This window comes from Urtica dioica, chromosome 5 (assembly GCF_054948205.1).
Source record: "Urtica dioica subsp. dioica isolate 48M chromosome 5, U.dioica_male_clone48M_v1_H2, whole genome shotgun sequence".
NCBI lineage: Eukaryota > Viridiplantae > Streptophyta > Magnoliopsida > Rosales > Urticaceae > Urtica > Urtica dioica.
The window spans coordinates 43,215,401-43,228,568 of record NC_142760.1 but is presented as its reverse complement, the minus strand read 5'-3'; the positions used below and the strand labels follow the sequence as shown (position 1 = coordinate 43,228,568).

General features: G+C 31.7%; 2 protein-coding genes across 3 annotated transcripts; both read left to right on the top strand.

Annotated features, from left to right (window-relative positions):
- The first annotated feature begins 2,269 nt into the window (after positions 1 to 2,269).
- On the top strand, positions 2,270 to 5,294 carry LOC149398795 (E3 ubiquitin-protein ligase At4g11680-like). The gene is made up of 3 exons (XM_089616023.1): positions 2,270 to 2,864; positions 4,208 to 4,568; positions 4,968 to 5,294. The coding sequence occupies exons 1-3, from the start codon at positions 2,329 to 2,331 to the stop codon at positions 5,112 to 5,114; spliced, it is 1,044 nt and encodes a 347-aa protein (XP_089472149.1). The 5' UTR covers positions 2,270 to 2,328; the 3' UTR covers positions 5,115 to 5,294.
- A 1,837-nt stretch (positions 5,295 to 7,131) lies between these two features.
- Positions 7,132 to 13,168, top strand: LOC149398794 (farnesyl pyrophosphate synthase 2). 2 transcript variants are annotated; one of them, XM_089614971.1, is made up of 13 exons: positions 7,132 to 7,423; positions 7,563 to 7,718; positions 8,722 to 8,746; positions 8,863 to 8,978; positions 9,071 to 9,157; positions 9,530 to 9,646; positions 9,728 to 9,816; positions 9,899 to 9,950; positions 10,057 to 10,152; positions 10,254 to 10,298; positions 10,387 to 10,476; positions 10,587 to 10,658; positions 13,034 to 13,168. In XM_089614971.1, the coding sequence occupies exons 2-13, from the start codon at positions 7,608 to 7,610 to the stop codon at positions 13,160 to 13,162; spliced, it is 1,029 nt and encodes a 342-aa protein (XP_089471097.1). In that variant the 5' UTR covers positions 7,132 to 7,423; positions 7,563 to 7,607; the 3' UTR covers positions 13,163 to 13,168. The 2 variants fall into 2 exon arrangements, with proteins under 2 accessions (XP_089471097.1, XP_089471096.1); XM_089614970.1 differs by lacking the exon at positions 13,034 to 13,168 and adding an exon at positions 10,751 to 11,075 and having other exon boundaries at positions 7,143 to 7,423.

Below are 13,168 nucleotides of genomic sequence, written 5' to 3'. Positions count from 1 at the left end.
CCTAATTTAATGTCGGTAATTTTTGAAGGCAATCAAATTCGAGTCAATTGCGAAACGGAAACTTAATGGGACTGTTTTATTAAAATATTCATGACATGTCATTTCTTATAATATTTGCATGTAGGTAATTATAGCTAACGTGTATTATCTCAAAGTAGTAGTCAAGGTCAAATATGTATGCTTCGGCACGGGTTTCATTTTTTTAATTCCTTTTAGATATTTTTATATGATAATATTGATAATTACGTTATTGATGAATTATTTATTGATTTTAGTCACTATTGATCATTCTACTTTCATATTTAAACTCATCACTCTTATTTTTTTTTATAGTTGCAAATTACATCTAAAAAAAATAATTCTACAAACTCTACCCTCCTAATTTATTTAGTTTATCATCTTTAAATTTTATTATCATTTTTTCATTTTTCTTAAGTTAAATGTCTGATTCCGCTCCGAATTAGACATTTAAAGAGCTTCATTTATATGTTTAATTACCAATATTTAAAGTCAAATTTATTTGGAAACTACTAGATTATCTCTAAAATATCTTATTTTATTAGCTAGTATAATCGTGTATAGTGACACCCTTTGTAAACCCTATTGTTTTTGCGGATGAGAGACATTTAAATCGAAATTGGAATTTGGCTAAAAGACGCCATATAACATATAGTGGGGTCCAAAATATATGTTGTCACAAATTTACTTAGGACGCCACGTGAGACTTGCCTCCTAACAAAAAGTTTCAATCCAAATGTGATTTTAATCAGAATGATGAAAGCTCTCTTTTGTCAAAAAATTTAAGAAGATATATTTAAAAAGTTGATCTTATCTCTTTCTGAATTCTCATTCTCATTTTGAACACCAATTTGACATAAATAAATACCTCATCGACTTGGAGTATCCCACAAAAGAACATAAATAGTGGCCATTCTATCTGTTGAATGAAAAAAAAAACTTTGATATTTATATTATAATGATAAGGTAATACTAAATACTAATACAAACACTATATGGTCATCCGAAAGATAAGATCACTTAACGTGGCTTCCTATAATGAACTTGAAGGTCCCATTAAACATCATCAACAATTATCCTAATTATAGATGCAAGTTAGTCCTATTAACTTTATTAGTTTTTTTTTTTCTAAAATAAAATATAAATAACTTTATTTACTGTTTTTTCATCATTTTTTTCGTTAAAAAAATATTAAAAACGTTATTTATTTTATTTTATATATAATTTCAAAAAAAAAAAATTCGTTTCAGTTAATTTTAAACGATTTAATATTTGTATTACTGAACTAATGCTTAAATACTGTTAGCAAATATATTTAGCTAGTAAAATACGTTTAATGATGAAATAATTTATCAAATGTTGATTGAAATTTCCCAACATTTTCTTACGAACAAAACTTGAAAATTTAAATCCAACACTTCCCGGGAAGGTAGTAGGACTATAAATAAATAAAAAAGGATAAATAAATATACCCTACATAAATAATAATAAAAGTTGAAATATTGTAAAAGAAAATTACAGAAGTTAGCATGTATTTTTTGTTTATACGTCAACACTCACCGATATCCATACCATACGTATGAGTTTGTGAGTGGTTAATCACAACTTAAGAGAAAGCGTGATAGTAAACAATTTGTAACTTTACCAAAAAAAAAATAATAATAATAATAACAATAAAATAATTGGTTATGTCATGCAAAATTTATGGTTGAATTAGGTGGCCAAACCAATTCAATATAGACTTCTCAACATAATTAGCAAACCTTCATCTTCATGTCATCATTTAGTCACACAATCACTGTACCTTTCATAATTAATAATTAATCAATCAAAAATCCTTTTTTTGTTATAATCCAAAATATATAACTCATGCAAACAAACCCAAATTTTGTGCCATCATGTATTAAAGCCACAATAAGTTGAGATTTAATTGATTTTTTTTTGTTCAACATAAATATCTATATGCTTTGCATATTATATCCTCTCTCTCTCAAAATCTTTCTCTTCCTCTTCACTAAACAAAAGCCATAGAGAAGTTAGGCAAACGGTTGGTTTCCCTCCATTTCTCTCTCTAAAATACATATATATATACACATATATATATATATATATATATATATATATATATATATCTTGTCTCTTCTAAGCGATTCACTTGCCTTGGAATCAAAGCAAAAGAGGTTCAGTAGTTGATTCTTGGTCACCATCTGAGAAACAAACTCTTCACCATATTTGTACACAAACCATATATATATTCATGTCCTATATATTGCTTTGTAGCCTCATCATCAAACAGAGTAATTAATAATCATGAACGCTTCAACGCGCTACTGCTTTCCCTCATCATCGGACGCCACGTGTGCGTCGTCGGCCACGTCAGCAGTGGGAGATCGGACGGCCACGCTTCCGCGGACCACCGTAGCCAGCCGTGGACCGCCGCCGCGGGATTCGGCGCTGGTGAGACTAGCCGTTAGGGCTTCGAGAGCGAAGTGGCTTGATTTCCTGAGGAGGGTCTTCCACTACCAAAACTCGGCCTCTTACAATAATAATAATAATAATAGCAACAATAATTCTCGGCCGTCGGATATCGGGCCGAACCCTTTCGATTCGACGGCCTGGATGGCCCTGGAGCTCGCGGCGCTGATCGTCCAGGTCAGCGCCGCCACCGCCACCGTGGCGGTGTCGGAAAAGGAGCGACCGGTGTGGCCGATGAGGATGTGGATCGTCGGGTACGATATCGGGTGTTTTCTCAGCTTATTGCTTCTCTTCGGACGCTATCAGAATCGGAATCGGAATCGGAATCTTTTTGACGTTGAGCAACAACAAAGAGGTGTTGAAGAATCAAGGTATTTTTTTTTTTTTTTGAATTTTTGTTCTGATTTAAGTTCATGACATGGACAAAGAAAATATCCTAGTGGGTGAATTGCCTTTCACTAATTACTATAGGGTTAGGGAATTATTGTTACCGGTTAACCGAATTACCTACCATGTGATTTTTTTTTTCTTCTTAATTTTAAAAATTATAAGTGGCAATAAATCGCTATATTCATGACATGGTAAAAGAAAATATCCTAGTGGGTGAATTGCCTTTCACTAATTACTAGGGTTAGGGAATTATTGTTACCGGTTAACCGAATTACCTACCATGTGATTTTTTTTTTCTTCTTAATTTTAAAAATTATAAGTGGCAATAAATCGCTATATTCATGACATGGTCAAAGAAAGTATCCTAGTGGGTGAATTGCCTTTCACTAATTACCAGGGTTAGGGAATTATTGTTACCGGTTAACCGAATTGCCTACCATGTGATTTTTTTTTTCTTCTTAATTTTAAAAATTATAAGTGGCAATAGATCGCTATATTCATGACATGGTCAAAGAAAATATCCTAGTGGGTGAATTGCCTTTCACTAATTACTATAGGGTTATGGAATTATTGTTACCGGTTAAACGAATTACCTACCATGTGATTTTTTTTTTCTTCTTAATTTTAAAAATGGTAAGAGGCAATAAATCGCTATATATCCATTGCTAATTTTGATTATATAAAAAAAATATATCGGTTTCATTTAGTTTTAACCGGTCAGTTAAAATTAATGGATTTATTTAACGTCAAAATTTTCCTCTCTAAGCACTTCACTCGTAGTCAAGTAACAAGTTTGTGTTTAATATATATATATATATATATATATATATATATATATATATATATATATATATATATATATTTTTTTTTTTTTTATTTAGTCACAATGAGTCAATTGGCTTGTTTCAGTTATTGGTTTATATGCTGATTCAACATATATTCATGACATGGTCAAAGAAAATATTTGGTCAGTATTTTCTTTCAACACATATTAAGTGAGCAAAGAAAAAAATTATTTTAATTTAACAAAAAGTAAAGCCTCTTCCTTTTACTTTTCACCTATTCATGGTCAATTTTTTCCCCATTCAAGTTGTCAAAGTTAGTTAGGTAGTTAGTTATATAAGCACTTAATTATACAAGATTCAAATTCCGGATATTTGGCTCTTACAAATCACAATACATATTAGCTAACTAACTAACTTGGTCAATTTTTTTTTTAATACAAAATACAAGTTCATTAGTTATATGATCATTGACCATAAAGTCAAAAAAATGTGAAAATTCAAATAAATATGAATACATATATTGGTTTTTTTTTTTGTAGGACGATACAATTGATGAACAAGTGTCGAACGTCATTGGACCTATTCTTTGCGATATGGTTCGTTATGGGCAACGTTTGGGTGTTCGATTCGCGATTCGGGTCTTTCAAGCGCGCCCCAAAGCTTCACGTCCTTTGCATCTCGATCCTCACTTGGAACGCGATCACGTACTCGTTCCCGTTCCTCTTGTTCTTGTTGCTATGTTGTTGCGTTCCCTTGATTAGCGTCCTAATCGGCTACAACATCAGCGCCGAGTCCGCCCATAAAGGAGCCTCCGATCACCAGATCTCTCAGCTTCCCACGTGGAATTACAATCCGCTCAAATTCGTCGATCGTTCGGACGAAGGTCAAGAAGATGACCCGGTTAGTCACATTAACCATTATAGTAGTCTAACCATTTGAGATTTAATGTTTTATAAAAATAGGTTAGGTTTCGCAGTTTGTTAGGTGATAAATTTGGCCGCGTATTGAAATTTGAATATGCAATCAACCGCATTCAAGTGATTATGTGTCACTATAGGTTTTGTGAAACATTGGCTATTTTGCTCTTAAAAATTAAATGACTATTTTAATACATTTATTTTGCCTGCAAAACATGTCACGACTAAAACGTTATGGTTAGGATACATGTCACATTAATAACATAAGCCTTTTTAAACCAATTTCAAATGGAAACTATGCTTTTTATTAAAAAAATTAGGCTATTAAAAGTGGGTATGCAATTTTTATTTTTTAATTTGTTTGTGTTACTTTTTTTTATAGGAATGTTGCATTTGCTTAGCAAAGTACAAGGAAAAGGAAGAAGTGAGGGAATTGCCATGTTCACACATGTTCCATCTCAAATGTGTAGATCAATGGCTTAGAATCCTATCTTGTTGTCCTCTTTGTAAACAAGAGCTTCATAGATAGCGAACTAACAACAAAAATATAAGTTTTTCTTTATTTTTGTTTTAATTTTTTTGGTTTTGTGTGTGATGATTGATTTATATGTATATTTTTTTTTAATGGTGACTTGAGTGAGTTTGTTGCTTGTACAACGGATCAGCTCACCAGGAACCAAAACTATAGTGAAAGAAAATCCTTTTCCTATGTAAATGTACACAATCAGCATGAGAATATATATATATATATACACACACACATATACACTTCTTACAATATAAAAGAGTTTTCCATAAATTTTATTGGATTCCTTTTCATAATCCGTTACTATGTTGTCTACCAAAAAAAAAAAAAAAACGACCATGTTATTTTGATCAGGGGGATATACAGGTAGTTTAGACAGAAAGCAAGTGAAATGAAATAAATATGGAGTCAATAAAAGGACAATTTTTTTTTTCATAAATTATATTTTACTATGGTCATAAGTGTATATATATATATATATATATATATATATATATATATATTTTGAAAATTCATAACAATATATCAGATAAGGGGTAGGAAAGTTCAATCAGAGAGGCTATTATGAAGGAAAAAAAATATCAAAGGGGGTTTTAAGAAGTGAAAGAAAATAAGATTGATACAAATATATGACCATTTATTTTTAAGCTAAGCCCATAACTAGATGTCCAAACAAACATATGTTTAAGGTTAAATTAACACAGATAGACAAGTATGGTCATTTATGAACATCGACAATTCCCCCGAGCATTTAGTTTGGGGCTGCGAGGTCTTCTATTGCGTAACGTAAAGACACGAGTTCAATTTTTCGAGACAGTGACTTGTCTCTATTATTTGATTTTTACAAGATTTTTTAGTAATCCGAGTTTCAATCTTTTATATAATTAATTATATGATATGAATGAATGAAAAATAGTAAAAAGAAAGAGAGAACATCTATCACAATCCGCCGTAGATTTTCAGTGGAAATGAGAGAGAAAATAAATTTAAATTAATTAATATCAAGCATATTTTGTCAAATTTATAATGTATCATATACTAAGAATGTTTAGGATACCATGCATTGGGGTAGAAAAAATAATTAATTTACACAAGATCTCATGTGTATATATACTATGAATTTTAGGCTATTTTATAATATACTTGCCCGGTTGCCCATCAAAATATTAGCATCCAATTAATTAAGGAGAAAAGCATGAATGACAACTAATCAACCATTGCCATTGGTGAAAAGGACATACTTTAACAACTAAGCAAACTTATTAAAATAAACATTTATTATCCTTTTGAGATCACATTTATTTCTCCTTTTTTGCTTTCAATTTAAAAATCTGCATTCCCTTAAAAAAAAGAAAAAAAAACGGAACTGGTCATATTTGTTTCATGTTAATTAATCGCCATTGTTATTAGTTAGGCATTAATTTGGTAAGGTGGAAATAATTTAGTACCATTTTAAACCAGCTATGACAAAATGGGGAGCCAATTAAGCCATAGTCAACCATGCCTAATTTGAAACCAAAGTCAACTTTGGAATGCTTTGGACACTCGGACTCTTCCACGTGTCATTTTTAAACGACGTCGTATCAATGGCGTTTTTGTTAAATATTCAACTCTTTTTTATTTTTATTATTTTTGTAGTTGTTGTGGAGTGTTCACTTCATGAAGTAAGAGAAAGACAGCCACTCCAAGAGTTTGACTATTTTTATTGGCCATTTGTAGTGCAATTCCCATGTTAAAATGGTTCAATTTACAAACTTGACCATAAAGACTTTTTTTATCCCAAAAAAAAAAAAACTTATTTATTTGTTACTGCTTCATAAGTTCATATTACGATGTTGTTAGATTTTTATATTTCCAACATTTATCATGCCCTTTTTTAGTTTCTCATTAATTGATCCGGTTAGTAAGAGAGGGCTTTTTTGTAAATAAAATGATAAAACAAGGGCAAAAAAATTTATAAATCGAAAATTGAAATCAATATCATTACTCTTCCACTAACACTGGAGAGTGGTCTTTCGTTCAAAACAAGTGGCTCATCTGAAATGTGGAATCTCTCGTTTTATATAAAATAAAATATATATATATATATATATATATTCGATATTCATCGTCGTTTTTCTCATGCCGTGATCTCTCTCTGACCATCCTTTCAAATTCACGTGCTCTGATCTCTCTCTCTCTCTCTCTCTCTAATATACAATAATATATATATATATATATATATAATATTTGTTTCCTGTTGATTCTCTCTGTATCTCTATCATTCGCTTTCTCTCTGTTCGTGGTCGTGAACCAGATCCGTTCGAAGAGAGGTGCGATTTTCTGTGTTCTCTAGGATTTTCTTTTTTCTATTTTTCGTTTTTTTTTTTCTTTTCTAAACGAATTGAGTGTGTTATGAGTATGACATTACCACGGAATTCATTAATGTTTGTATTAGCGTTTCATTTACAGGTAGAGATTTCCAGTTCACTAGCTAAGCTCGAGAGTTGAGAGATCATGGGCGAGTTCAGAGCTAAATTCATGGAAGTCTATTCCGTTCTGAAATCGGAGCTTCTCAACGATCCTGATTTCGAATTCACCGATGTCTCTCGCGACTGGGTTGACAGGGTATTTCACTTGCTCATATTATTCACAATGTCTTGGCTTTTGATTTTTGATTTATTTATTCTGTACTTGGATTTCTGATCTGTTGTTTAGCATAGTAACTCTGGATGGATTCCAGTCTCTTTTTTTTTTTTCTTTTTTTTTCGTTTTATATATAATTAACGACTAGTTTAAGCTAATCCTGACTGATTTTGGGATTTGAGATTCATTGAGGACTAGAGATTTTGGTTTTGAATTTTAGTTTGTTTAAGAAGTATATAGAAATAGATGTTATGTTTGGCATTTTTGGTTGAGTCTAGTTTAATAGAAAGCATGAATTATGGTAAAAAAAAAATTTAGTACCTAAGAAGCTGGTCCTTTCTAAGCAAAATCCTAAAAGAGTACTGGTCTCTGAACTTACGTAGATTGAATGGTGTAAAAAACTTGGGATTTAACCTTTTGGTCTTCTCATATCGTTGATTACCATGGATAACATAAGATTGTCTGATCTGTTTTATTTCACTTACTTGTAACACATACAATGCCATAATTTTTTGTGGATTTTATTTATTTATTTAGGTTTCTGATCGGTTGTTTTGTATAGTAACTCAGGATAAATTGCAGTCTTTTTGTTTTCTTTCTCTTTCGCTTTCGTCTATAAAGATAATTTATATGTTTTTGAGCTGTAATTCTTACTCTTGTTTGAATTTGACACGACTATATAACCATGATCTTTGCTCTTTTTCGAGTAGCGTTATTTATTATGCCTTGGTGATTTGTTTATACTTATAAGCAAAGTCTTGATAGTCTCATTAAAAAAAAAAAAGTCTTGATAGTCCTCTAATACTTGGCCTTCAAATGAAATCCTAAAGAATATTATTGGTCTTTGCAGTACTTAGATTGACGCCCAATCTTGGACAACATATTTGGTCTTTTTTCATATATGTGTTGAGAAAGATTGTTATTGTATATATGTAAACAAACATGTTTTCCATGATCTGATTCTACTCATTGATCGTCTTTGCAGATGCTGGATTACAATGTCCCAGGAGGTTTGATTATAAACATATTCGTGTATTTTCTCACTAGTTTATCGCAAAGTTCTCTGCTTCGAGGATCTATTAATTTAACCATTTTCTTATTCATATTTCATTCGGCCGATCAACAGGAAAACTTAACCGTGGACTATCGGTCATTGATAGCTATAAGTTGCTGAAAGACGGGAAAGAACTCACGGAAGAGGAGATATTCCTCTCTTCCGCTCTTGGTTGGTGCATCGAATGGGTATTTACGAAGAAATTTTCGCCCTGGTGTTTTATATGAATTAGGATTGAGATCCTTTATATATGTTTTTTTTTCCTTTCGTATTGTTGTAGCTTCAAGCCTTTTTTTTGGTTCTCGATGACATCATGGACAATTCAGTCACGCGCCGCGGACAACCCTGTTGGTTCAGAGTACCAAAGGTGTGAAAATAGAAGAACGATGATAGTATTTATTGCTAGTGATTATTGTTAGGGTTATTAAGTTATATAGCCACACGGATATAGTGAATTGAGTTATAGCCCACATTTGGTTAATTTCTTGTAAATAGTCGAGTAAACTTATTAACAGATTAATAAAAGACTTATTTAACATAGCCAAACATATATTTTAGGTAGTTAATAGGCTGCCACGTATGCAAGTTGGCTATTTACAAAGTATTTACCAAAGGTTGACTAATTTACAATTCTTATAGTTTAGGTGGCTTACGTAGCCATTTTTTTGTTATTGTTATGAAATATTTGCTGAGCTTTTTTTTCTCTTTTTTTATTTTTTTTTATTATCACGAATCGTAGGTTGGCATGATTGCCGTGAATGATGGAATTATGCTCCGCAACCACATTACGAGGATCCTCAAAAACCATTTTAAAAGCAGGCCTTACTATGTGGATCTCTTGGATTTGTTTAATGAGGTAATTTAGTTAGTTATAGTTCTTTTATTTGTGATTTTATCGGTTATGTAATGTGTCGACGACGACGATGATAATAAACAGGTAGAATTCCAAACGGCCTCGGGACAAATGATCGATTTGATCACCACCATCGAAGGAGAGAAAGACTTGTCTAAATACTCGTTGCCACTGTAAGCGAAATCAAGACTCTTCGAAAACGAAAAAAAAAACATATCGCATAGTCAAAATTCTTAGAGACCTTTTTTTTTCCAGTCACCGACGGATTGTTCAGTACAAAACTGCTTACTACTCGTTTTACCTTCCGGTAAGAAAAATTCGTAAATGGTCAAATATGTGGCTGGTCAATCTCGAGGATTCAGTCTAACGTTGTTTCTAACGTACAAAAAAAAAAAAAAAAAAAAAAAAACTAGGTCGCTTGTGCTTTGGTTATGGCTGGTGAGAACCTTGACAATCACATCGACGTGAAGAACGTTCTTATCGAGATGGGAACGTATTTCCAAGTGCAGGTGATTTTGGTTCTTCACTCGCTTCCCATAACGTTGGACTATTCCGAGGGGAAAAAAGTTCTCCGTATTGACTTTTTTTTTGTTGGGTGTGATTTTTGTAGGATGATTTTCTCGACTGTTTTGGTCACCCTGATGTGATTGGAAAGGTATGTTATATTATGTTATATCAAGGGCAGTTTAGTTTTTTGCATTTATTTTTTATTGATCTCATTCGCATCGTTTTCGGATGATCAGATTGGTACAGATATCGAAGATTTCAAGTGCTCTTGGTTGGTCGTGAAAGCGATCGAGCTCGCTAATGAAGAGCAAAAGAAGCTTTTGAATGTGAGAAGCAACAAAATCTCTCTCTCTCTCTCTCTCTCTCTCTCTCTCTCTCTCTCTCTCTCTCTCTCTCTCGTTATATCCACATATAATTTATTTTTTGTGGTAACCAGGAGAACTATGGCAAACCGAAAGAAGAATGTGTCAAGAAAGTGAAGGATTTGTACAAAGCTCTTGACCTCGAGGTAACTCTCGAGCTTTCAAAGCTTTGTATTTTTTGTTTATTTGTTTTATGATTGTTATCCGAATTTGGTTTTTGGGATGTTCTAATTTATAGGGAGCGTTTGAGGAGTATGAGAGCACTAGTTATGAGAAGATCATAAATTCAATCGAAGCTCATCCGAGCAATGCGATTCAAGCCGTGTTGAAGTCGTTCCTGGCCAAGATCTACAAGAGGCAGAAATAAGAACGCAAGGAAGAAAGCTTGATTTGCAAGTAAAGAACTGTCTTTTTCCTATTGATGAACAATTTTCATTTTTTTTTCGATTGTAGCCTTCGATGTTTGGCAATAAAAAATAAGTTCTAGTTTTCATTATTAATATCATGTTTGTGTTATCCAAAAAAAAAAAAAATCTAATGAGATTGTGTTGATGGTGTTTTCATTACCCGAGTTATAGTCTTAAATCAGTCTCCAAATCGGATTGGATCATTTTTAGTGATTTGAAAAAATTGAGACTTGACCAGATTGTTTAAGAGACCAAACCAAATCGGATCAAATCATATTAGACTGGTCCAGTCCGGTTTGGATCGGTTTAAATCATTTAAAAAAACATATATTTGTTTTTGCATATTTAAGAAGAGATTGGTTAAAAAAAAATATTAGCATAAATATTTATTAATTAATTAAGATGTAAAAACCAAAATGAGTCGGATTAATAAAAATGCCACATGTAATCTCTCACCTACCTTCATTGTGAGGTCCCAAGTTCCTCATTGACTGCAAAAATGTATGCTCGCTTATATAAGTGAAGGTTTATTCTCTTTCAGTTTAATGTTCATATACTATCATATAATCCTCGCTCTTATACTACGAAGATATATAACTTTTATTGATAGTGTCACGTAATTAAAAAAAAAATCCCTCATTAAGCTAGGGGCATGAGGTCTTGTAAATGACGTCAACAATCTTGCGGTTAATAATAAAAAAAAAATTTGTTTTATTAGTCGAGATTGTTATTTTAGTGCTCATTATTTTGATGTGTTTGGGAAGAGGCTTCAACCCGGAGAAACACTTGGTTCAATGAACCATCGGATTGTATTCATACATTTTAGGATCTTTATCATGCTTGTGATAGGCGGAAAATATTTTATATAGGTAAAATCACAATTACATTATATTTGAATTTCATATATTTTTCTATAAGTTGTGACATGATGCAAGTTTGGTTGTTTGATTTTGTGTTTTTTTTTTTTATATTTATATTTTTTTTATTATGCACATGCACACCATAGAGCATTTATATTTTGAATTCAAACAATTCATCAACTATTGCAACCATTTGTGTAACTGTAGATTTTGAGTGGAAATAAGAGAAAAAATAAATTCAAATAAAGGATTTTGTGTAAGCATATTTTTATCAAATTTCTTATTTCTTATGTATCATAGTATGCATCTCTAGGATACCATGCATTGGACTAAGAAGTAATTAATATACAAAAGATCTCAAATGTATAATATACTATGAATTTTAGGCTATTTCATTTTGTAGTATACCTATATAACATGTCTAACGTTCACAAATAAAAATCAATGGCAGCATTCAATTAATTAAGATGAAAAAACATGAATGACATGCAATCAACCATCGCCATTGGTGAAAAGGACATACTTTTAACAACTAAGCAAAAGTTATTATAACAAACATTTAACATTCTTTTGAGATCACATTTTGTTTTTTCAATTATAAAAATCTGAACCCCTTCAAATATGTGTATATATCACCCAAGTCAACTATGAGAAATTTGAAATTAGTCAACTTTGCATTGTTTCTTTGAATCATCCATTTCTTTAAACGACGTCGTATTGATGCCTTGATTTTTAAATATTCAACTATATATATATTGTTGTAAATAATTGGTATGCTCAAAAGTTAATAATATGAGGTAAATAATTAATTACACTGCACCTAACTTATTGACTAATATACACAAATTTTAACTATAAATACATGAGTATGATGAAGGGAAAATCCATCTCAATTTCTACAGTTCACTTTTTCATCTTCTCTCTACAATTTATTCTCCATATTTCTCTATTCTCTCTTCAAAAATTCATATCTTATAAGTGTTTAAAGAATTTTTGATTTAAGTTATTCCTTTGGTTTTCATAACACGTTATCAGCACGATCACTCTCGTCCAGATCAACTCAGATGTATAATACTCTAAACACTAAAACTCGTATAACTATTATTTATTGTATAACACCAGATTACTATACACAGGAGACTCTACCACCTTATAGTAATATGATGTGATTTACTATTTATTGTATTTTTTTGTATTATTTGTTTTATGATCTGTGATCGGTATTTGGTTTTTTTGGCATGTCGTAATTTATAGGGAGCGTTTGAGGAGTACGAGAGCATTATTTACGAGAAGATCATAAATTCGATCGAAGCTAATCCGAGCAATGCGATTCAAGCCGTGTTGAAGTCGTTCCTGGCCAAGATTTACAAGAGGCAGAAATAAGAACAA

Excerpts from the sequence above, each read along its gene's own strand:
- LOC149398794 (XM_089614971.1), top strand. The coding sequence starts at position 7,608 with ATGGGCGAGTTCAGAGCTAAATTCATGGAAGTCTATTCCGTTCTGAAA. Across the intron at positions 9,817-9,898 it reads TCTAAATACTCGTTGCCACT|TCACCGACGGATTGTTCAGT; the intron begins GTAAGCGAAATC and ends TTTTTTTTCCAG. Across the intron at positions 9,951-10,056 it reads ACTACTCGTTTTACCTTCCG|GTCGCTTGTGCTTTGGTTAT; the intron begins GTAAGAAAAATT and ends AAAAAAAACTAG.
- LOC149398795 (XM_089616023.1), top strand. The coding sequence starts at position 2,329 with ATGAACGCTTCAACGCGCTACTGCTTTCCCTCATCATCGGACGCCACG. Across the intron at positions 2,865-4,207 it reads AGAGGTGTTGAAGAATCAAG|GACGATACAATTGATGAACA; the intron begins GTATTTTTTTTT and ends TTTTTTTTGTAG. Across the intron at positions 4,569-4,967 it reads AAGGTCAAGAAGATGACCCG|GAATGTTGCATTTGCTTAGC; the intron begins GTTAGTCACATT and ends TTTTTTTTATAG.